Raw genomic sequence first — 25,127 nt, forward strand, 5'->3', positions numbered from 1 at the left:
ATTGGTGGAAGATCTCTCCTGCCATTCTTGTTCTGCTGTGGAAACAGCTGAAGTTGTCACCAGGAACAGTTTGCAAAGGCTCAAACAAAGCCACCGACAGAAATAACTAGAACACAGAGAGGAAAAAATTGCTTGAGAGTTCTTTTGGGAAGGATTAGGTTTTAAATAATTGCCATTTATAAGTTAATTTCACATCCTTTTGGAGTTTGGCCCACTAGGATTTGAAGGCTTGACTGAAGCTGGCAGACAGGGTGGGCACTGATTCCAGAGTTTGACTGCCAAGGAAAAGGAAAATATTAAAAGTAAAAATTGGCAATTCTGAAAAAAAAAAAAAAAGAAAGGAGGCCAGGGAAATACAGGGAAATGAGATTTAGTTTAGGAAAATTATTGTTCTCTGAGCCATGGACTGATTTTATGGCTGGTTTGTTAGTCACAGTTTTACATGAGCCTGGCCTTTGCAATCAATGCCTGCAAAGAAACTGGTGGAGAACACAGCTCCCAATGCTTTAATAATTTGTAAATCCACAATTTTGTTTTTTTTAATCATGAGTGGTTTTTTTTTCATTTAAATTCGTATCAAAGTCTATTAAAAGCAGTGGGGAGACTCCTCTCAGCTTTAACAACTTTGAATCAAGCCCTGTAAAAATAGATGCTACGTGTCTCAAGGCTTCTGCTGCAGCCTTGCAAAATGAGTCCAAGCAGCAAAGTAAAACTTTTGTGCTTCTGAAGAGTTTTACCCCCATCTCCTTTGGGCTGTGAGTAACCAGGGCCTGTGGGACACTTCTCTGTCCTTTTGCCCAATTCTGGGCTGGTCCTGAGGGATCTGGGGTTGCTCCTGGCATTCTCTGCTGAGCACACACATCCTCTCTGTGTTTTCTGCATGTTTCCAGCACAGTGTGGGATAATCTCTGCAGTAAAAAGGGCCCAGAGCTAACACCCAGCTCTCAGGTAAACCCACTCCCCAGGAGATTGGAGATGCAGACATATTCAAGAAAAACTGATGGAAGCAGGTTGTTAGACAGCCTTGTGCCTCTCAGGGAAGGGCATGTTTTTCCTTCTGGAAGAGAGCCATGATGTAGAAATAGACTGGAAGCAGGAAAGAGGGCTGCAGTGGCTGAGGCTGTATATTTAAACCTCTTTGCTGTCTGACCATCTGGGCCTGCAGCTAAACCTGCCTACAAATTATTTCCAATGTTTCTACGTCTTGAGAGGTAAAAGGTGCACTTGGATACTTTACGCCAGGAAGAAAGGCAAAATAATTGTCCTGAGTCAGATTTCCCCCGTGTCAGACCTTTGTGTGGGGTTTTGGATGCCCAACCTGTTCCATCAGCCTTCACCCATCCCTGCCTGGAACTCCAGGGTGGATGCTCTCTGTGCACAGAGCCCCTCACAGCCAACACAAAATCTGGATTTTCATTCCCTCTCTGTGCAACACAAGCCAGAACAACCACTGGCAATGCAAATGCACTCACATATTTTTCTGCCTTTACATTTTTAACATTTTTTTTAACCATAGCTAGAAGAAGACTCTTTCCATGATGAAAATTCTTGTGGATGATCCAGAAAGCCTTGTTTCTCACTTAGCTCAGTCAAATTTTCTCAGTGATTCCTGCATGCCTGGATCCCAGGAGAAAGCCCCAAGCCCAGGTGATGTCTGTCTGACCCCCACAGATGTGGGAAGGTTTGGTGTGGGCTTCTGACACCTCACAGGGAGCTCACATGAGGATGACTGACAGATTCTGGATGAGAAAAGTTGTGTTTTGCCACTTTCGCAAACATCTTCTACAAAATGAGGCACCTGCATCTAGCCCTGGTTTGACAATTGCTGTGAAATGTTTCCAGAACTACCCCAAATTTTAAGTCCCTGACTCTCACTCCTTTGGGGACTGGCTTACCACTTCCTCCTCTGGAAGGCAAAGGGATGAGGATTGCTGTAGCTCTGGCTGGTCAAACTTAGATGTCCCCAGTTCTTGGGGGGTGCCCCAGCACCCACACTGGAGTATTGAATGTTTGGCAGAGCTTGTCAGGCTCAGTGTAAATTAATGTCTCATCCTCTGCCGGTGTTCCTTCTCTTCTTAAGGTAATTTTCCCATTTGAATGGTTTTGTGCAAATGGTTCCTCCATTTTAGAGAGAATAATGTGAAAATATCTGCTGAACAATCCCATCCCAGACTGGAGTTTTTTCCTCACCTTAAACCAAAGTCCTGTATTAGTCTCTGATTACTGTCCATTGACTTGGGAAAGACTAGAAGCAATTACATTTGGGGATTAGAGAAATTAAGTCCCAAGAGACATGGAACCTTTCAGCTTTTTAATGCTTTTGATTGTGTCTTGCTGTTCTGTGTGTCACCAGAGTAATAAAATTAAAATATTTTATAAAAGTGAGATGTGATTGGTGATTGTACAGAACTGATCTGGTCGTTCCATTTATCTATGATTCTTAGCACATTAAAAATAGCCACAGGGAAAGTCTTAAATCCATCCATCCATCCATCCATCCATCCATCCATCCATCCATCCATTCATCCATCCACCATCCATCCATCCATCCATCCATCCATCCATCCATCCATCCATCCATCCATCCCATATTATTTATATATCATCTCCATCAGAAAGAGTTTCTTGGCAATAAAGATCCTCTATCTAGCTGGTTGTGAGCATCCTGCCTTTCAACAAAAAAAGCATCCTGTTTTTCAACAAATGGTATTGGAAACTCTTCCAAGGCCAAAACACGTGAATGAGATTTATTAATCCTGTGGCCCCTTGTCAGTCATGACAACATTAATAATCCATAAACCATGTCTAAACCATACATCACGTCTATATCCCATGTAACAAATGCATCTCTAGCAGATGAATAATAAATCCCATGTGCACTCTGCTCCCTCTTACACTGAGAACACCCCAGATTTGGGGCAGCTCTTTCCAGCCACCCTGGAAAATTTCCTTTCGGGATGGGAAACGAAATCTTGCGATTTCAATGGGGATCAATTGGGCAAGCTTTGGTGCATGTCCCTGCACTTTATAGCATGCCATGCCTTTTGATAGCTTTCTTATCACCTACAATTTTTCTTCTTTTTTTTTTTTTTTTAAGTATCCATGCCACGTCCTTCGTATCTTCCCCTCCAAGTTGTGTCTTCCTCCCCGATTTTTCCCCCTGCTTTTGCAACATCTGTGTAGTTAGTTTTGGCCTCTTTTTGGTTCTTTGCACTGCACCTGATGTCATCCCTGTCCATTGTCTTGTAGTCACTAAATTTCCCAAATTTTTTTGTTTTCTCCTTCCCACTCTGGGAGGAGGCTGACGCTGCCCCAGTCCCTGGCAGGCCCAGCCCCAGTGTCAGTATTTGTCACTGTATCTGCAGTCGGGGTAGCGGTAGGCGAAGCGGGAGTCGCAGGAGCGCAGAGGTTTCAGGATCCCTGCCAGCTCCGCCATGGCCTCTCTGGCACCGCCGTCGTCGTCGCCGAGGCCGCGGGCGCAGCGCTGCAGGAAGGCGTCGATGCTCTCCTGCACGTGGGGCTGGAACTTCCCCGACAGCAGCTTGGGAAGGAGGTCCTGGCACACCATGACGAGGCTGTGCTGGTCCCTGATGGAGTCACAGGACACTAAGGCAGGCTGGCAGTCCGCGGTCAGGCAGCTGAAGACGTCTCTGTACTCCTGTTGGCCATCGATCAGCTGGCTCCCTGGTGGGGACAATTAAACCGCTTGTTAGAAGCAGCATGGTGAGCTGCTGGGCAGCCAGAGATAGCTGTGCCTCTGTGTTAATATGAGGTTTGTTACTGTCTAAAGGATGTGGCCACCTTTCCCTGAAAATTACTCGATGATGAAGCTCTGTGTGTGCCAATTTTCTTGCTTTTGAAATATGTATATTTTCCTGAATGACAGAGCTCTTCAGAGCTGCCTGTCAGAGGAGCTGGAGATGAGTCTGTCGAGTCAAGCTGATGCAGAAAAAAATGAGAACTGGAGTACAGTTCTAAAATGTGGAGCTCCTACAAAAAACTGCCACAAATAGCCAGACCTGTAATTTTTTCCATGTTAACCAAAATCATTACATTGAAACAACAGCTCATCTGGCTGAAGTCAAGTTAACAGTCATAGCTGCTGGGATAAGAAAAGGAAATCCAGTGGAAAATTTTCTGACAGCTGCTTCTGAATATTCTGAATACTCAGCTGAATGTGTGAGCTGAGGAAAAGCCTTTTGAAAATCTGAATATTCAAAATGAAACTGTTAAATTATTGGATGAATAGTCTTTGACTAGCTCTACTTGCAGGAGTAGACCAATGTAACCCGTGAAAATTGAATACTAACCCTTGATTTTATGTACAAGTGACAAAAAGGGAGATTTTGTTATTAAAATATATATATTTGTTATAAATATATATATAACAATAATATATATTGTTATAAATAATAATAACCATTATTAGTCAATGTGATAAATGCAGGTAAGAATGGTCTAATTTTATCCACTACTGAGTACAAACGAAACTACAAAATTTCTGGTGGCAAATATTGACATTTGTGTGGCAAAAGTTTGAAAAGGAAGGCTTCAAATGGGAGCATTGGGCACACCATGCACTCTGAAAGCTGCTGCCAGCTACAGAGTGGCTACCAAATCACCAACTGCACAAACACAACACCCGTCGCCTTCCCAACTCAGAGCCAGGATGGCAGGAGCTGCTGATGGTGAGTGTCTCCGTGAACTTCTCATCATTTAATTTAGCAAGGAGTGTTTGGTTAATTAAATAAAATTCAAACAAAACAAACCCAAAAAACCCCAAAATAAAACAAAAAGGCAGCAGTAGAGCCAAGGGCAGAAGGGAAAAGATTTGTCTGCCCTGCCTCCCGAGCCCTCCCATGACAGATGCGTGGCCTGGACCCCGCTGAGTACCTTCCTCCTTGTCGATGACGCCCAGCGTGCTGGCATCGCGGATGAACAGATGCCCGTTGCTGAAAACGCCGAAGGTGCCAGCGTCCACGTGGGTGAAGTAGAAGAAGTAGTTGAGGTCGTTGCTGGCCATGGAGCGCAGCACGGCCAGGAGCTGCAGCGCCAGGTCCGCGGCCACCTCGGGCGCCGCGCCGAAGAAGTCGCGCAGGGGCCGGGTGCTGGCGCTGACCAGCAGGCGCCCGCAGGAGCCCAGGTACCGCGGGAAGGGCCAGCCCTCCACGTCAGGGAAGATCTGTGGGAAGCACAGCAATGGGGGATCACCCCTGCCCTCTGTTCGTGGAGCCACCTCCCTCTCAGAGTGCCCTTTCTGGCTCCAAGCAGCAGGGCTGTTGTTGGAACCCAGGAAACACCTGGGTTTCTGGCTGCCCTGGAGGACTCGAGCCCCAAGACCCCTGTGCCTTTGATTTAGCCCTTGGAACAAACAATTACCAACCTTTATATGAAGAATTACAAGTCAAGAAAGTTTAAGTGGAATGATAGTGAATTTATCACAGAGTGATAAATAGATTTTTGCGGTTTTTAGAACGAGGGCTTGGGGTCCTAGGATGGAGGACTTTGGGCGTGCCTTGTCCTTTTTCCTTCTTCTTCCTAGCCTCCATCTTCTGGGTGATGTTGGCGTTTTTAGATTGGTTCAGAATAGAAGCTCAATGTCTAACACAGATGATAGGTATTGGGAAGTTATGGTAAATAATGTACATGTAGTTTTATATGAAAAGACAACACTGCTTCTGAGGCGGTCAGTGCCTCAGCTCAACCTGCTGAACAGACCTGCAGCGGGTCAGAGAACAAATGTTATAGATAAAAAACAATAAACAAGCTTGAGGACAAGAACAGAAAATTCCTGACTCCTTCTTTGACTGCCGGGCTGGGAAAAAGAAGCTTGTACATATCTCAGGGTCACTCTGACAAGCAGAGATTCTGAGAGGTTGTGGTTTGGTTCTTAAACCACCCTGCAATCCTTCCTCGCCCATCCAGCTGGGAAAAGTACTTACTACCCCATCCTGGAGGAGTTAGGATGCTTTTTTTTCTTTTTCTTATGGTTCTTTTTTGTAACAGAGGAAGAATCTGGTATTTCGGGACTTATTCTGTAAGAGAGACTAAGTGGAAAGTCCAAGATAATAATAGTTTTCAGATTCATGAAAATTTTAGCCACAGAACAGCTAAATTTAGGTGTCTTTGATGGGTCCCTCATGAGCACTGAACAGATGAAGTCACAGCTTGGAGTTGAGGTAAGGCGAAAGCAGTTTTTGCTAATTGGTGAGAACTGCCAGGCTCATTTGTAAGAGACTTTGCAGTCTCAGGGGCAGAAGTGGTGGGTGTTTGCTCCAGTGGAGACACCTGGGCTGGGCTCCTGCATCCCTGCAGCTCGTGCCAAACCGTGTGACTGCTGAGCTACGCCAGCACTAGGCTTTCTGTCATTTGCATTAAAGCTCATCTGTGTCCCCAGCACCTCAGGCCCCAGCACCTCAGACCCTGCCAAGCCAGTATGAACTCATCCAGCTTCATGTTTAAGGTTACTTCTCCCTTCTGCTGCGAAGGCATTCTGGGCAACTGTGCAAAAATCTAGCTTTTTCTCTTTGGTATATTATTCTCATCTCTTCAAGTTGTGTTCCTGTGTCTTCAGGCTGCTAAGGGCCACAGCTTCATGTCCCAGTGATCCATAACCGGGGTGGCTGAATGACCCCAGGAGCCTCTCAGCACCATTTCCCTTCCCTGGGGCCACACAGAGCCCTGTGAGATGCTGAGTCCAGAGTGGCCTTGGGCCAGGGATGGATGATGCTGCCACTGCCATCTTTTCTTTGTGGAATCATGACGGGTTGCAGGAACCAGCAGTGAGGACTAAAGGTGGGATGGGGAAAGGTGAGGATTCTCCCTTGGACACATAAGGAAAGAGAGGAGCTGCATGCCAGGCAGGTCAGAATGGGTCCAGGGGAAGGGCGTGAGGCCTCCCAGATCGCCACCTTCAAACCCAGGGGTTTGGAACCCAGAGCCAGTTACCAGCAGCAGGCAAATGGAAAACACAAATAGAAAACACTTTCTCTTCCAGAAACAGGCTGTGATTTTATGTAATGCATTAGTAATGCAAACCTAACACTTTGAAGTGTTGGGGATGTGTAAAACCCTGGATTTCACAGCGCTCCAGTGCAATAACACACCTGGGATTCCCTATCTCTCCCCAGCTTCACAGACTGGAAGTGCAGGGAGCACCTCATGAGCCTGCCAGGCTTCAGCCCCCCAACTCCATAGAAGAAAAAACACTTTTTGAAGGCCAAGGAGCTGACAAGGGCTGGGGCTGGGACTCCTCTGCCACTGAGCCTGGCACACATCTCATGCAAGGGTTTGCTTGTGAGAGGCTGTGGGGTGGTGTTTCAGGCTGGCACGTACCTGTAAGAGGATGGGGTGTGAGTTGACTGCCAGGGTGTAGAGCAGGCGCAGCTTGTCCCTGTCTGTGAGGTGATCCATGTAGATGCTGCCGGCGTCGGGCACCTCGGCGTAGCGCCGCACGATCCTGTCCAGGAGCCGCTGGGATGGGCAGCGCAGCAAGGGGCTGGACAGGCCCTGGGAGAAGGGAAAACCCAGCAGGGAGCTCTGATTCCAGCCCTAGACACTGCCATGTGTCAAAACCCAGGAATTTCCCCTGCCCTGGAGGACCTGAGACCCTGACAGGGGGCTTGGAGACCTTGGCATGGAGTCAAGAACACCTGTGCCTTTGATTTTAGCCCATGGACAAAACAATTGCCAACTTTGTGTGAGGAGTTACAAGCCACAAGAGTTTGAGTAGAACGGTACTGAAGTTATGACAGGATGAAAATGTGGAATTTTGGTAGTTTTGGAATGGGGGTTCAGAGGCCAAGATGGAGAAATTTGTGTGTGCCTTGTCCTTCTTTCTTCTTCTTCCTAGCCTCCATCTTCTGTGTGATGGTGGCACTTTTGGATTGGTTTAGAGTAGAGATGGACTGTCTAACTTAGGTGATAGGTATTGGGAAGTTATTGTAAATAAAGTACATGTAGTTTATAGTATAAAAAGACAACACCACCCTGAAGGTGGGCAGTGTGCCACGGACTGAACCTCAGCAGGCCAGGAAAAGAATATTATAGATAACAGAAAATAAACAGCCTTGAAAACCAGAACAGAAGAATCCTGACTCCTTCTTCAGTTGCCAAGCTGGGAAAAGAGAGTCTCTGAGACATCTCAGGGTCATCCTGACCACAGAGACCCCCGAGAGCAACATTTGGGTCATGCTGGGGTGTTCACACACCTCTGTGCTCTGCCCACTGTGCCCCTGCTTGCTGCAGCACAGCTCTGAAGGGTGTGGGCACACAGGGCATCTCACCCTTCCCAGGAGAGGACCTGTGCCACCCAAAAATGCCATTTCCCAACTCAGGTTTCAAGAATGGCCCTCATTGCTGGGCACTGCAAACCTCATATTCCCCCAGCTGCACAGCACCACATCACTCCACACCATGGGACTCTTCCCTCTGCCTGGGTTTCCAGCCCTGGCATTCCTGGGGGAGGCCCTCCAGTTGTTACAGCAGTGAGTCACTTCCCTCGTTAAATAATCTTCGGATCACTTCGTTATTTGCTTAACCTGAGAGCAGCTTTCTTGGAAATACTATTTGCTAAGGTCAGTAAACATGCTTTAAAAATGTAAATAAACATTATGTGTGAGTATAAGCACAGGATATGTTCTCTCTCTGATAAACTCATGCATTAACTATCAAAACCAAATAGGCTGTGTTTATTTTTTGTAAATAGCAGCAACAAATAGAGAACCGTTGGGCTAATGGAGTCAATTATCACTGTATTTCACCCTTCAGATTTGGAGGTTTGGCTCGTAAAATTGCATGAGCAATCTATGGCTGGGATAAACAGCATAGAAAATTATACCTTCATAGTCAAAAATGGCCTTTTTTTATTTTTCAGTTAGTCTTCCTTAATAGCCAAGGAGAGTTTATGTATGGAGGGTTGCCCACAATGGCACAGAATCACTGCCCTGACATGCCTCTGCTGGGGAAGGGAATCAGTTTTTTTCAGCCTCTTTATTAAAAATTATTCCATTTGCCAAATTTGCTCTTTTGAGTTTTGTTTATAACCTGATGGCTGGGAGATGTGCTTCAGAGGAAGGGGAGGTGGAGCTCAGGCTGCTCGCTGCCATCCTCCACGCTGGGAGCAAAGATGTGACGCAGCATCTCCCCAGCCCACGTGGCAGCTCTGGGGTAGCTCCTTCCAGCCCCTCCTGTGCGAGCTGTTCACTTGGCACACAACCCTGAACCACCCAGCCGTGACAAAGACATGAAGGAACATGGAAAGGATGAGTAGCACACTTTCCCACTTGGAGGAGGAAAGGGGGGAATTAGATGTCCCACGTCTCTTCCTCTGCATCCCTGTTTGCCTCAGTGATACTCCAACCACTCCTTCCTTGGCCATCAGTTGCACAAAACAAGTCCAAAATGCCAAGAGCTGGTCAAAACTACCTGAGAAACCCAACCACAACTGAAATGTTGTTTTATGAAAACCAAAAAACCTTCCTTCCCAAAAAGAAAAAAAAAACATGTGCCAAAAATAATTCTACTCAGTTCCTGCTGCAAGTCTTCATACACTCCTCTCCTCTGGTGTAGCCTTATGAGGAAAATTTTTTCTCAATTAATTATGTAAAACCACAGAAGAGGTGCATGGGGAGGGATGGTTATGGATTTCTGTCTTGCAGCACTTGCAGGAACATTGTGGCTGACTCTGTCACTTTCCCTTTGGAGGAGAAGTGATAAAAAATGAGCAGAAAAAGCCGTGTAAAGTAAGAGATAAATGGTGGAGAAAGTCTCTTGCAGCTCTGTGTGCATGCAAATATTTGCAGCCAAAGTTAGAAAGCCTTGCTTCTTCCAGGAGTCTGAAACGCAAAGGCTGAGGCCCTGAAGAGTACACAGTGGGAACATAAATCACAGTGGCAGAGAAGGCATGGATGGTGTAATTAGAGTTTTTCTGAGGTCAGAACTCATCCTCAATGTAAATGTGGGCACGTGCTGCCTGTAGTGCTCATGGCTGCTGATTTCCTGAGGAACTGTTCCAGGGAGGAGTGGGACCAGAGGAGTAGGGCTGGGTGCTGACATTTTTGCATCAAGCATTGGTGCAGCTACAGTTCAATGAAGCCCCAACCCCCAAAAACTGGGCAATGGGGCCTTTTGGTTTCAGCAGAGAGAGTCACCAGCATAAAGCTCAGCACCTGCTTGCCTGTTTCAGTGGAGAGGGGTCTCACCTTCCTGCAGGCTGATGGAAACATCTCTACAGCAGAAAAGGAGCTGCAGTTGTAAAACTGTCAGACAAAAACTGTCAGTGGAAGAAAAATGTGAGGAACACACACTCGAAACACTGGAGATACAGATTTATCTGAGAATATCTTAAGTCCTTTGCAGTGACTTATCACCCCAGAGAATAAGACCTGACAGACAGCCTGATGTATTGTTTGTGATTGATGTGGAAAGCTTCTTATTTACTTTGATTAAATACCACATTTCTATATGTGATAGTGAGTAGTTCCTGCAAAGCCTACCCCACTCAGCTGAGAGTTCTTAAACCCTATTACACAGTACAGGATGCATTTTAAACTCCATGAGTTTATGCATATATAGCACAGACACACCCAGAATTCACTTGGATGTAAAGACAACTTGTGGAAGATTTCTTGCTCTGTTTTCTTTTCAGACAGCCCAAGGAGAGACGGCCCAGACCAGGATCACAGCTGCCTCCTGCCCCATGAGCCACCACTCGGGTCCAGCTTCACCAAACTACCAGGTTTAGGATGGGTTCCAGGAGGAAACACTTGGATGTAGGGGTCAAAGCACCTACAGCTCCTGGTAATGTGAATCCAAGGGTTTCCTTAACTCCCAAAAGAAAGAAGGTAAGAATGCTCTGAGAAACTCATCCTCACTGCCAGCAGGGTTATGGAAGTCTCTGATGATGAGGCACTGGGTCAAAGAGGTGGCAGGTCTAGGAGGTGGCTCTGGGAGCCCCAGAGTGTCCATCCTTCCCTAGGATAGACAACTGGACATGTGAATGAGCTGCTGGCCCTGTGCAGCAAGAAGAGATGTGGACTGGACTCATAACCAGGGTGCTGGTGCTTCTGCTGTGGGCAGGATGACATGCTGGTCAGCAGCTGCTGGTCAGTAGTTGTTGGTCAATAGTTTCTGGTCAGCAGTTGCTGGTCAGTAGTTGTTGGTCAGTAGTTGCTGGTCAGTAGTTTCTGGTCAATAGTTTCTGGTCAGTAGTTGTTGGTCAGTAGTTGTTGGTCAGTAGTTGCTGGTCAATAGTTTCTGGTCAGTAGTTGTTGGTCAGTAGTTGCTGGTCAGTAGTTGCTGGTCAATAGTTTCTGGTCAGCAGTTGTTGGTCAGCAGTTGTTGGTCAGTAGTTGTTGGTCAGTAGTTGTTGGTCAGCAGTTGTTGGTCAGTAGTTGCTGGTCAGTAGTTGTTAGTCAGTAGTTGTTGGTCAATAGTTTCTGGTCAGTAGTTGTTGGTCAGTAGTTGCTGGTCAGTAGTTGCTGGTCAATAATTGCTGGTCAGTAGTCTCAAACAGTCCATCCTAGACAACCCATCTGCAAATGCTGGATTTTCACCTTGGTACTGCTTCCCTCTGTCTGCTTTCAGCATTTTCCAGGCTGTGCTTTGTATGCAGGGCTGTAAATTTTCCCTGTGGGTGACCTGTGCTGAAACCAACCTGCTTTGTAGCCCCTCCAGCAGGCAAGCACCCAGAGTGGTTTGAGGGGATGAGCTCCTGGTGAAGCTGTGTGTGTCTGGGGCTGCTGAGCAGGCTGAGCCCCAGCCAAATCCTGCTCATCTCTGAGGCAGGCTGGATTTTAAGACTGAAGACTTTGCTGCATCCAGTAAAGATTTTCCTTGTGGCTGGCGCAATAATCGCTGTGGCAGGCGGCTCAGCTGCTGGCTGGGTCAGGCAGGGTAGGCAGTGTAAAGTGGAAAAACATCACTTCATGGTCTGTCATTGTGATTCAAGCACGTTGTGGTTTGTCATGGTGCTCTGTCTATCAGACAGAATTACCTGGGCCCATGAGCTTCCCCCAGTGCTGCTGCACAGGATAAACTGCAGGGGAGGGAGAACAAGCAGTGCTGTGTGACTGCAGCTCTGAGAAACAGCCTGGGCATCCTGTCAGGCCTTGGGAGAGGTGCTCTGTTAACACCTCTGAGAAGAGGGAGAGTGGGAGTACAGAGCCGTGAGAGCAGTTCTTTAGGTAAGTACTTGCAGAGACAAATGGGAGCCCCAAAAACCCCTCTCCAGTGGCTCCTGCTGGGTTACTGTGATGGTGTTCACAGGGGTCTTAGGATGAGGGAAGAGATGAGGAGCTGACCCCATGTTTCAGAAGGCTTGAATTATTATTTTATGATATATGTTATATTAAAACTATACTAAAAGAATAGAAGAAAAGGTTTCATCAGAAGGCTAGCTAAGAATAAAATACCAAAGAATGATAACCCTTGCCCCTGCCCTTTCCAGATTTGTGGCTCGGGCTCTCTGTCTGAGCCAGCTGGGCTGTGATTGGCCATTGATTACAAACATGCAACATGGGCCAATCAAAAATCCACCTGTTGCATTCCACAGCAGCAGATAATCAATGTTTACATTTTGTTCCTGAGGCCTCTCAGCTTCTCAGGCGGAAAAATCCTAAGGAAAGGATTTTTCAGAAAAGATGTCTGCACAAAGTTACCAATAACCACCCTGGGATGGCCAGGGAGGAAGGGGATCCCCATCCCTGTAGGGCTGGATGGGCTGGGGAGGTCACACTGCAACCTGTGGTGCCCCACACAGCAGGGCTGGGATGGGGTCTCACTCACAGACTCACACACACTGTAAGTATGACTGAAATGTTGTTGCCACTGGCAGTTTTTAAATTAAGATCAGTGTGAGACCAGAAGCCATTTTGCAGAGCACATGCCTGATCTTAAAAAGGGATTGTTACAGAAATTTGGTGATGAGGAAGTCCCAGGGTCTCTGGATCACTATTTTTCTCTGTGTATTCAAATCTATATGCTGTTAGAAGGGATTTAAATTCCAATTTTTGTTCCTTGGATTGATTTATAGAACCAAAGGACTGTGAAAACACGACCAGAGCAATCCTGAGGCTGATGTGCAAAGGTCTGGGCCTCCCTGCAGCCTCCCACGCCCTTTCCAACTCCAAAGCTGCTAGAAGGGGTTGATGCAATGTCCCAGGGAGTTTGTCACTGGGCACGTCCCCCCAGGCTGGCCCTGGGCTCACTCAGAGGTGCCCTGGAGCTGGCATCAGCTCAGCTCCCACTGCTGCTGAGAATTCCCCTGCACAGGGAATTCCTGGGAGAAACTGGATAGGTGCGAGGGCAGGGTGCCCCAGCAGGCTCTCTGGTGGCGCTGTGTGTGTGCACATGTGCACCCATAAATGTGTGTGTGCCCCTGTGTGCAGCCCTGCCAGCTCAGCTGGCATGTCTGACTCCGGGACGACAGGGTAGGCAAAACTGTACCACATGAAGAGCCTTTTAAGGAGAAGGATTTGTGCTCAGCTGATGATTTAGCTTTGCAGCAGGTCTGAGATACCACAGAGCCACATTTCTCCAGTTACTTTTTCACCCAGCTCAGCAAATTGAAGTTTTAAGCTCTGGATTCCTTCTCTTTCCCTCAGCACTGCTGGGGAGCAGGGGGACAGCAGAGTTTGGCACAAACACCTGGGACACTCCAGCAAGGCTGGGGGCCCTGGCAGCCCAGCCTGCCCTCCTGCAGGCCCTGCAGGGCTGCCTGGGCCTACAGGGGTGCCCAGCAGTGCCTGGGCTGCCTGCCAGCCTGAGGAGGTGTCCCTGCCCACAGCTCAGGTGAGGGATGCTCTGGTGGAAGTGACACCCATTCCCTCTCTCAAGTGGCTCTCCCGAGGTTACTGAGCAAAGTACAGTGTAGCTTGGCTCCAAAAATCCTTTCTCTGTCAGGTGTGGAGGGTGCTGACTTCAGGGAGACCTGCTGTGCTGGACTGGCAGGGATTTGGGTGAGTCCTTTTTGGGCAGTCCAGGCATAACCCCAGTGTATCCTTCCCTCCCTCTCTCTCTCTCCTAAGCTGCTGCTCCACAGGGAAGAGGAGGAAGAGTAAGTTTAGCTCTTCCTTCCAGCAGAGGAAGAACTAAAGCAGGATAGCTTTAGCATTCACCAAAGCTCAGTGGCTGCAGAAGCAGCTGCCTGTATACAAATATAAATGAAGTCACTTTTCACAGTCACTTCTCTCTTGGAATGGGAAGAAAATTGAATAATCCTTTATCTCTCAGGTCTGGTTCAGTGCATATCCAAGCCCCACCCTGGCCCCTGCCCTTTCCAGGGGTTATTGTGATGTTTTGATGCTGTTTGGATGGGGTGAGGAGGTTGCCCTGTGCTGTGGCTGCCCATTTACCTGATGGTGTGACCCACACTCACCGTGCTCCTGTCCTGGCTTCACCTGTGACACCCCAGGACTGTGGGGAAAGGGCAGTGTGCTTCCTTGTGCCTGAGGTCATTTGCTATGCACGGCAGGAGGGTGAGTAATCGAGGCTTTGGCTCTGGCTGCCCATGCCCCTGGTCCTGCCAGCCACCAGCAAGAGAGAACCGCACTGACTTGGCCCCTGGCCCAAAGTAAAATTGCTTTCAAGGCACTGGCTGCCCTTGTGGGTACAAATTTATGATGGAAAAAACCCCAAAACCCCACAATGCTGAGACATGATGGAAAATTAGGAAAAAAAAATAAAACGGCAGGAATCTCCCCACTGGAGCTTTTACCACATTTGTGTGCACAGCCTGTTGTTACCCCCGTGCCTGAAGCCACCTGGTGTTGGGAAGGACGAAAGTTTGGCAAGAAAGTCTCACAGATATGTGTGCTTAGCAGAAAGATTTTTAAATGTAGAGTCTGATGAAGGAATAGAGATGGAAACAAGTTTTGATATAGAAGAAAAGAATTGCTGAGCCAGTCTGACTGGATAACCAAGGAGGCAAAGGGTGTGTTAGTTAGAAGGGGTTTTGTGACTTAAAGCAAAGGATAAATCCATCTCAAACAAGAAGATGTTTTTACCAAGCAGAAAGATAGCACAGGCAAACAAGCCTGCCCATGTTGCAAATAGAAAAAACATCTTAGAATTTTCCACTGCAAGAAAACTGAAAAACAACTTCTAGCTTAAACTGTAATGTACTAACTTTTAGTGATTGGAGAACAGTAACATGAAGATGGTAATTATAGTAGTCATGATAGGCTATAGATAAAAGTTAAGGTACAGATTGGTTCTGCTGTATGAAGATGCTCAGCAAAGAAAAGTCTATAATGCATTGTAACCAAAACCAAAGGGTCTCCAGGGCTGCCTGCAGCTGGAGCTGACAGCTGTGGGCACAGCTCTGTCACCCACCACCCTGGGCTGCTGTAACCTCTTGGATGGAATAAACTGCATTTTGGAAAGCTGCCTGGAGTCCCACATCTCTCATTTTGGCTCTTACAACCTGGTGCTATGGCTCTGCACAGGACTTCATCTTCAACCTGCTCAAGGAGCCAGGAGCTGGTGCTGGGGCCAAGCCCATCCCAGCCCTGCACAGGCTGTGCCACGGCATTACCTATGGCTGGCAGGGCTTGGCCTTCCACTGTGGCACTTTTCCTCCCCTCAGGGCATCACTTTGCCTCTCCCCTTTGTTGGGGAAGATGAAACAGGAAAGCCTTATAAATATGATTGCCTGGCAAAAGATTTTGAGAATATAGAAACTATAGGTGAGATTGAAATGAAAGCAAGCTTTGAGATCCCTTAGTTGCTGAACAACTGGGAAAACAATGGTGTGGCTGGGCTGAAGGTAATTAATCCCCTTTTGATGAAACAATCCCCTCTGCTTGCAGGCAGCTCCAAGGGTCAGAGCAGACCCTGCCAGCTTGGCAGAAGGGGCCCAAAGAGGAGATTTTAGGTTTTAAAATGTAACACAGTATGGTAATGTAATGATTCTTATAGGCTGTATGTAAATGCTATGGGATTTGTATCTTGTACTAGATTGGTTAGTGAGAATCAGAATATTCAACACAGAAGAAGATTTATTGTATTGTAACGGGAACTTTGCTCTCTTACCTCTTGCCTTTTAGCTCTTGCCTTTTACTCTCTTATGCTTTTATGCTCTTACCCTCTCATCCTCTCTGCCCCTCTCTTCTCTGGGGCCTGCTCTGAGCTGTGGCTGGCAGCTCCCAGCAGGGCCCTGCCCCCAGGCCCTTTGCAATAAACCCCAAGTTCCTGACCTGGCTACAGAGATCTCTCACCTCCCTCCCGTCCTGACTGTGCTACCCCCTGTTGCTCCAACACTCCTTTGTCCCATAGACTTGTCTGGGGGCACACAAGGCTGCCCCATTGCCACTGACCAGGCCGAGCGCCCGCCACCACCCAATCTCAGCCTCCAACCAGCGAGTCACAACCACATCCCCACAAGACTCTAAACCCCACAGGACCTGCTCTCCCTGTGCTTCCCCTGCTGTGTTGGGGCACCAGAACCCCCAGACAGACCTGCACCAGGTCGGGCGTGAGGCGCTTGGCCCTCAGCCACTTCTGGAAGCGCTGTGTGCGGCGCAGGGCGCGCTCCAGGCTGCAGCTCCTGGTCCTGAGCAGGGAGGTGCAGATGTGCTTCATCTTGCCTCTGCCTTTTGTCACATGGACTTGACTGGGGGCACACAAGGCTGCCCCACTGTCACTGATCATGCCGAGTGCCCACCACCACCCAATCTCACCCTCCAACCAGCGCATCACAACCACATCCCACAAGACCATTTTCACACCCCTAAACCCCACAGGACCTGCTCTCCCCTGTGCTCCCCCAGCTGTGATGGGGCACCAGAGCCACCAGACAGACCTGCACCAGGTCGGGCATGAGGCCATTTCTGGAAGCGCTGTGTGCGGCGCAGGGTGTGCTCCAGGCTGCAGCTCCTGGTCCTGAGCAGGGAGGTGCAGATGCGCTTCATTTTGCCTCTCCCCTTTGTCGCGTGGGCTTGGCTGGGGGCACACAAGGCTGCCCCATTGCCACTGACCCGGCCGAGCGCCCGCCACCACCCAATCTCACCCTCCAACCCGTGAGTTACAACCACATCCCCACAAGACCATTTTCACACCCCTAAACCCCATGGGCCTTGCTCTCCCCCGTGCCCCCCCAGCTGTGTTGGGGCACCAGAATCCCCAGACAGACCTGCACCAGGTCGGGCGTGAGGCGCTTGGCCCTCAGCCACTTCTGGAAGCGCTGTGTGCGGCGCAGGGCGCGCTCCAGGCTGCAGCTCCTGGTCCCGAGCAGGGAGGTGCAGATGCGCTTGTCCGCCCGGTCGTGCTGGTACTTGGAGGTCAGGCGGGTGATGTCCACCAGCCGCCAGCTCTTGGCATCGTCCGTGTAGTTGCCCGAGTAGCTGAGCAGGGAGCTGGGGGGCAGCTTTAAATGAGAAGAAAGCCAGGTGTCAAACCTGCCAAACCAAAGGGAGAGCCCCATGGAGAGTGGGTTAAAAACCGCACGGATGGACACAGCGCCTGCCCTGCTGAGCTGCTCCTCCAGGCCGGGCCCTGGGCATTCCTGACACTGCCTGGAAAAGGCTCTGTCAGCCTGGCTGGGTGGCCCCGGGGGGAGCAGGCTGAAACCATCAGCTAAGGGAATGTTCTTTGGTAAAAAAGCCCTTCTTTGCTTCCCAGTAATGACAAGCATCTCTTGTCATGAATGCTGCCATGGAGGGAAGGGTAAAACACCCAAACTGGATCTTTTGGGTAGAGGGAGGAAGGAAAGGGAGAGGGCTTCAAGGCTTTGGTTCATGAAGAATTCCTGGTGTTTTTAAATTTTCTTGTTTCTAGAGAAAGTGTCCCAAAAAAGGAGTACTTGACACTTTGCAGGTACATCCTGATATTAAAACCTAACCACAGATGTACTTGGGAATATCAAAATGACCTCTTGTTTTGAGGTGGTGGCTTTTGTCCGTGCAGGGGTCTACCTGTCTCCCCTAACATCCCTGCCTATATTTTCTCCCCCAACATCCCTGAATATTTTTCAGCCAGGATGAGTGACCTCCTTGATAGCAGCAGAGTTTGGGGTGTGATGGGGATACAGGGAGTGATGGGGGGGACAGGGTGCGTGTGCCCTGGGCGTGCAGCACCTCTGTAGCCATGGAGATCTTGCACTAATTTGCTCCCCCTCCACAGGCACAGGAGGGGAGCATATGGGCTGGGTAATTGGGTAATTTTTTTTTGTTTCAGCAGCCCCCTCAGCCCTGCCCACACGCCGGAGCCGAGGAGCGCAGTGCCTGCTCTGGGAGGATGTCTGTAACCTGCTCTTGGAAAATGGCCCAACTCTGACCTTTGGTTTGGCCAACATCCTGCCCTCGCTGCCTCTGAACCCTCCTGCCCTGAGCTCCTTGTCCAAGTGCGTAGGAACGCACGTCCTCATTTAATCTCACCCTAAATTAAAGCCGGCAGCTCAGAAGTGAAACAGGAGAGGCAAGAGGTTCCCTGCAGGATTAGCCTAGCTGGAGTTTCAGACAGCTTAAAGACATTAACAAATCTGAAAGCTGAAGCTGGTCGTTCCTTTCAAGTTCCATTTGGGAAATTGGCACAGAGAAATTTGGGGAGGATTAATTTTCTATGATTTCAGGCAAATAACTGACTCAGTGACACGAGCCACTATCTGCAATCATGAACTGATCAGATGATCCCTCCTGAAGGCAGCACTCAACTCCTTTTCCCATCACAGACCCTGTGCAGCTGAGTTCTGGGTGCCCAGGATGGGTGAAACCCTGGTGCTTCCCCTGCTTTGGCTTTCAACTCCTGCCATGTGCCTCCTTCCAAAAATTTACCATGGAGGATCGCTAGAAGTGGGGAAACCTTGTGAGAACAGGTTGGTGGATTCCAGCTTTTCAGTTGTTTGGGCATTTTGCCTGGTACAAAACTGAAGATTCCCTACAATTAAAGCACCTGACATGATAATAAACACTTTGTTTGGGTTCGGGTTTTTTGTTTTGGTGGGTTTGTTGGTGTTTTGTTTAGGGTTTTTAGTTTTGGTCTGGTTTTGAGCTAGGATTAAAGAAAAGAGAACAATTTCTGTGCCTCACTGTGATTGTTGTGCATCAGGACCCCTCCCAGTGCCTAATCTGCAAAGTGGGCACAGTGTGCCAGGCACGTACTGGGAAGAGATGGCTCTGGTCTTTCTTTCTTTCTTTTTCTTTCTTTCTTTCTTTCTTTCTTTCTTTCTTTCTTTCTTTCTTTCTTTCTTTCTTTCTTTCTTTCTTTCTTTCTTTCTTTCTTTCTTTCTTTCTTTCTTTCTTTCTTTCTTTCTTTCTTTCTTTCTTTCTTTCTTTCTTTCTTTTCTTTCTTTCTCTCTCTCTCTTTCTCTCTCTCTCTTTCTTTCTTTCTCTCTCTCTCTCTCTCTCTCTCTCTCTCTCTCTTTCTCTCTCTCTCTCTCTCTCTCTTCCTCTCTTTCTCTCTTTTTATTTTTTTTAAAGTTAAGCACAAATACGCCTTGTGACTTGACTCAAGCTTTTGTGTTCAAGGGAACTCACATCAGGCAGAGAGCAGGAAAGTGCCACCTCCCGTGTGCAAGCAGCACATGGATGTGTGAAATCCAGGGCTGAGCATTAATTTGAGGGTGGATGGAGTGATTCCCTCTGCAGATCTCTGGGGGGAGAACCACCCTGGCCTGGGAACCCGCCATGGGCTGCAGCAAGTCTGTATTTGGCATCATTTCTGGGCAGCACAGTGCTGGCCTGGCACATTTGCTGGATACTTTCAGGATTCATCATCAAGTTGTGCTGTAACCGCTCCCTCTCGTACAGAGCTTTTTAGCTAAGGGCCAGCAAATCCTCCAAGACCTTCAGTAAAATCTATGCAAATAAGTGAGTCATAGATTACAGATTTTAGATGAACCCAGAACTAAATGCTGAAGAAATCCAAACTAGTTTTCCTTTGTTTATTTCCTGGATGAAATGAAGTATTTTGTTTCAGCCAAAATAATTTTGCTTGCGTTTGGAATTTCAGAAGTAAGCTAAGTCTTAAAACAAAACAAAACAAAAAAACCTATGAATCCCCTTCCAATTGAAGCATTCCAGCTTTTTCAGTTTTCTTTCCCATTATTTTTGGACAAAGCTCAGGACCAGCATTGGCACAAGTCTTTGAATAGCTTTGGTCGGCTCAGTTCTGCGGTATTTTGAAAATCTGATATTTTACAAAAAACTTCCACTGCGCTCTGCTCTCAGTACAGTTGGTAGACAGGCTTGGTGTCCTCATTTACAGATGGATAAAGTTGGGCAAAGATAAGGGAAGTATAGAGCATTAGAGCACAAATTGAGTCACCAGCCGTTCTGGGAACAAAACTCACATCTTCTCACTGTGAACGCATGTCAGAGCTCCCAGAAACGATGGAGAATTAATGAAGCATGTTCCAATGTGAATTAGCACAGAGAAACCCAAGTGCCCAAGTGCCATACACCTTTGCAAACATGTGAAAAGGTACGAGGGTGGATCAAAGAGTGCAAGCATCACTGAAATGTCCCTAAATAAAAAAAATAATCCCCGTTTTTCAAGAAATCAAGTGGGAGAAGAAGTTTTACCCATGCAAAGGAAAGCCTGAAGCTGAGTGAGTGCTCAGGAGAACATTTTTAAGTTCCTCTTCCCAAAGCCTCACAGCAGAACTTCACGTTATCACTCGTGTGTGGGAAGCCAGCTGCGGGCTGGTGGGAGAGAAAAAGAAGTGTCTGGCTTGGGGAGCCCCTCTGTGTCCCCTGAGGCAGGAGAATTGTGCTCCCACATGTTTGTGGCTCTGCACTCCTGGAGCCCAGAGGGACCCTGTGCGCGCCTGCATCCCGTTCCTGCTGTCCCCTGGAGGAAATCCAGCACGGGGCCCTCCTGCCTTGGCTCACGTAGCACCTCCCTCCCACAGCCCACTGTGCAGCTGGAGCCCCACAGCCAGAGGCACTGCTGCTGTTTTTGGCAGGGCTGAGGGAACCTGCAAGGCCCCAGCCTCCCCAGTGGCCAGGTGGGAGTAACCAAAAAGGAGCTGCTTTGTGCCTGGCTGCAATTCCCTAAAAACCCTGCACAGGTGAGCGGGGATGGAGCAGGCTGGGGCACCTGTGGTGCTGTAGGGAATAACATGCAGAGCAGACACTACCCTCGATGCACCCCTGGCCCCTGCAGACTCACACCAGCCCATCAGCCAGCTGAGCTTGCTGGGCTGATTGCAAATCCACTCTGCATTTCGGGACAGGAACCCAGGCTGGGCTGGGAGAAACCCAGCACTGAGCTCTGTGCACCTCACTCATTTCATTTTGGGAATCCAGGCTGGGCTGGGAGAAACCCAGAACTCAGCCCTGTGCTCCTCACTCATTTCATTTTGGGAATCCAGGCTGGGCTGGGAGAAACCCAGCACTCAGCCCTGTGCTCCTCACTCATTTCATTTTGGGAATCCAGGCTGGGCTGGGAGAAAAGCAGCACTGAGCACTGTGCACCTCACTCACTGCATTTTGGGAGTCCAGGATGGGCTGGGAGAAAAGCAGCACTCAGCCCTGTGCTCCTCACTCATTTCATTTTAGGAATCCAGGCTGGGCTGGGAGAAACCCAGCACTCAGCCCTGTGCACCTCACTCATTTCATTTTAGGAATCCAGGCTGGGCTGGGCACTCAGCCCTGCGCTCCTCACTCACTGCTCACTCTGGCACTGTACACATGGAAAGCAAAAGGGCAAAGTTACAAGGATGGGACCCCCAATGTGCAACAGCAAGGAGTGCTCTGGCTCAGCAAAGCCACAAGCTGCTTTTTTCCAGCAGCAGTGCAAGGATGGATGTCTGGTATTACAAGTCCATCCCAGATAAACCATTATGGTTTTACTATGCTGCGTTTTATAGGATAGTTTAAGATAAAAACGGTGATTTGTCTAATACTATACTACTTACATTATAGCATTAAAAATACAATTTTACTATAATAATTTCTTCTCCCCCAGGCTTTTATATCTATAAAAGAAAGTGCATATGGCTCTATAAATCATATCAGACCCAATAAAGCCTTCCTCTGCCAAGTACTGCCTTTGAATTTTTCCTCAAATTCAAGTGGCAACATTTTCCCTGCTGTCATCAGATATGCTCTGCTTTTGAGCTTAAAAATGATTGGATTGGTCCAATGACCACTTGGACAGTGTGTGTCTCATCAACAGCGAGGCAGATGCAATTTCTGCCTTCAAGTTCTCACACAAATCTCCCCAAAATGTACCAGTAATTTAGCTGCGTGCTATTTCCAAGCGTGTGGGTAACCTCATGTGCAGAAGTCCTCATGCCTCAGGCAGGTTTAGATCCCTTTTGATCTTAGTTAAAACGTGAAATTCTGCACATTCACGTTGTTGCACCTGGTACAGAATTATACAGCATGTTTGTATGTTTGTAGTTAACATACTCTGTTGGGAGCTTACAAAGCTAAACTCCCTTTTGCCTTTAGTCAGTTGCTCATAATAAAATACTTCCAGTAAATCTAAACAGGCTGATTTCTTCCTTTCCCCCATCACTGCTTTGAGATTTTTCACAGCCCCTCTCTAGACAGAAATCTGTGCCTTTTACTCCTGCTTTCAAGTTATAGTTTAGGGCTGAAGTCTGATCACATTTGCATTGCTTTAAAAGAAGAGACAAAGCATGAGCTTACAGGCATTAATTAAAATACTAAGTGCTGTAATGGAAACTGGGTGCATTGTTGCTCATGAAAACACTTGGAAATTCTAACAGGCAACTTTGAAATTACTATACAGTATGCTTTAAAAATTACTCTGCTGAGTTTCTGACCTTATCTCCTCTTTAAAGAACTTCTTGCATATGGATGTCCCAATGCAGGCGTTGCATTTATCAAGTCCCAGGAAAGTCCGGCCAAAGCTGTAGCTGGGTTTGACGTGGGGCACAGACGGAGAAGCTGCTGCTGCTGTGGAGGGGTTACAGCCCAGAGCCAAAACCAGGAGCAGCATCAATGGATCTGCAGCTCTGGAGCAAAGGCAGCATATCCAGAGCCCCATCTACAGTAGTGGAGAGCTCTCTGCTTTTTGCAAGCTGTCCCTCTCTCGGATTTCAGTCTCTTTTTGGTGACTTCAGCCTGCAGTGGTGAGCCCCGAAACGCAGCCGGACACTCTGGGTGCAGGAGACACTGCTGCAGTCCCCATCCTGCCAGCTGGTCACTGGCTCTATTGGCTTGAGGTTTGGGTGGGAAAGATATGCTGTAGGGTGTGGAGAAGGAAATACATGGAGGATGCAGATAACTTGGGTTGCCATGGTTGTCTTTCCTCTCCTTGTTGCAGCTGCTTTGGCCCCTGCTGACCCTCCCATCAGCAGACTTGGGAAACAACACCAAGAAGTGCTCATCTGCTCTTGGTGCAGACAAATGAAGGATATCCTGTCGCTGGAGGAAAGGGCAGACGTGGGACACCTAGTAAAAAAATTTATTTGGGAGGAGTAGTAGCATGGCAGAAATGCACATTTTACCAGAAGCCAGACCTTTGTTGTTGCTTTATTCCTGGAGATTTGTGGTGGTGCATGATGTGACTTCTTGGATGCTTCCTTGGCCCTTCTCTGGAAAGGCTGTCAGGTGGAATCATCACTGTTCTGTTTCTTGAAGACAGCATTGTTCAGCAGTGATTGCTAAAAAGAAAGAAATCAGGATAGCCTGCAGCTTTCCCAAAACTCCCAGCTGATGGAGCAGCCTGACCTCTACTCCCCTCTTGGAAAATGAGGTTTTCAGCAAGACTTGTGTGCTTTGGAATGTCTTTTCTTGATGGTCCTGGCGCTGGAAAGAAGCTAGAGAAAGGGATGGGGGTGAACTCAGGAGAATGTCAGAGATTTCAAATAGACTTGGAGATTACTGTGATCACACAAAAGCTGTGCTTGTTAGGACAAAGACTTGGAAGTTCTGGAAACTGGTGGCTACCCATCCTGACCTGGGTGCTGGGGACTGTGCTAGGATATCTGGCAGGATGCTCAGGGCCAGGGGAGCACAGCTTGAAGGAGCAAGTGGCACTCTGGCTGCAGGCAGCTCACGTTGCTGTGGTGGCACTGGGCCTGGGTCCTCTCCATCCCCAGCTGTTGTGTTTTCAGTGACACAGGAGACTCTCCTGGGCCATATCTCACCATAGGAGCAGGGAGGAGCAGACTGAAGCTTTGAAGACTTCTTATCCCCCCAGCTGGACTGCTCACACCAAGTGGCCAAGCCATTTCCCAGCACATTTTTAATGGAAGAAAAGGTGCACTGTAGCCGTCCTTTATTATCCCCTCTGGCCTTTAACCTGATGGGACTAAAGGATGTGAGAGACACAGGGGTGTGCCTTGGGCTCTGTGATTACCTCTCACTCTCTGAAGGGGCTGCTGAGTGATCCTAACAGTGCAAGGCAGCTATTTAAAGCATAGAGACTCCTTATTTGTGGCACTTGGGAGATCCAGGGTCCCTCCTTGGCTCCACATTCTCATGGGAGGTTGCTTCACCTTCTGGTGCACAAAATGGAGATGGTGAGGTTTGGGGCTTGTCTAGAGGGTACAGCACTGACAGAGGGGGATAAGGAGCCCTGTTGAGAAGAAAGGAGGATACCATGAACCCTGCAGAATCTGCAAAGCAGAGGGGCTGGGCAGTGCTAACACACCAGCAAGTGCATTCAGTACAACTCTGCATTGAGCCATCATCACATTTGGCCTGACTCTCCAAGGTAAAGCTCTTTGAGACATGCTGGTGGAAAGAGACAGAACCAGAGCTAAACAAATATTAGCTGTGTCGCACTTCCAGAAGTGCATCCCTGGTCTTTTCTATTGCTGGTACATTGTTCCTCTCCCCTCTGCAGGAATCAGCCCTGCCCACAGTTTCCTGCCAGTAGCTCTGCAAATTTGGCCATGCCCACATTGCTCCCTGCCCAGCTCTTCCCTGGATGGTACCAAAATTACACACCAGCAATCTGTCTTTATCTTCATTACGTAATGCATAAACCACGTGTCCTTCACTTCCTTCACTAATTCAGTTGTCTCCCTTCTGTCTCCTGTCCTCTGCTGTGATTTTAAGAGCAGACACACCAAGGCTTCCATCTCCTGCTGCCCCAGCCTCTGCTGCCCCAGAGAAAGGAGAGGGATTCAGCCTCTGGGGGTGGTAATTGAGCTTTTCTCAGTGCAAACCCCAGGGTCTGGCACAAAACCCAATGCATGGGCAGTGGGC

At 48.3% G+C, this 25,127-nt stretch overlaps 1 protein-coding gene across 1 annotated transcript; it reads right to left on the minus strand.

Annotated features, from left to right (window-relative positions):
* Positions 1-3,340: 3,340 nt before the first annotated feature.
* On the minus strand, positions 3,341-22,956 carry DIPK2B (divergent protein kinase domain 2B). The gene is made up of 5 exons (XM_058018945.1): positions 22,733-22,956; positions 17,132-17,396; positions 7,336-7,509; positions 4,894-5,182; positions 3,341-3,684 (listed from the first exon to the last, which is right to left on the minus strand). Exons 1-5 carry the CDS (start codon positions 22,954-22,956, stop codon positions 3,341-3,343), a joined length of 1,296 nt encoding a protein of 431 aa, XP_057874928.1.
* Between the last annotated feature and the right edge of the window lie 2,171 nt (positions 22,957-25,127).

This window comes from Melospiza georgiana, chromosome 2, assembly GCF_028018845.1.
Source record: "Melospiza georgiana isolate bMelGeo1 chromosome 2, bMelGeo1.pri, whole genome shotgun sequence".
In the NCBI taxonomy this organism is placed as follows: Eukaryota; Metazoa; Chordata; class Aves; order Passeriformes; family Passerellidae; genus Melospiza; species Melospiza georgiana.

What these genes read in the sequence shown, in the direction of transcription:
- DIPK2B (XM_058018945.1), bottom strand. Translation starts at nt 22,956, where the DNA reads ATGGGGCTCTGGATATGCTGCCTTTGCTCCAGAGCTGCAGATCCATTG. An exon ending in TTCTTTAAAGAGGAGATAAG is followed by an intron (nt 17,397 to 22,732) that starts GTCAGAAACTCA and finishes TTGGTTTGGCAG; the next exon opens with GTTTGACACCTGGCTTTCTT. An exon ending in TCACGCCCGACCTGGTGCAG is followed by an intron (nt 7,510 to 17,131) that starts GTCTGTCTGGGG and finishes CCCTTCTCCCAG; the next exon opens with GGCCTGTCCAGCCCCTTGCT.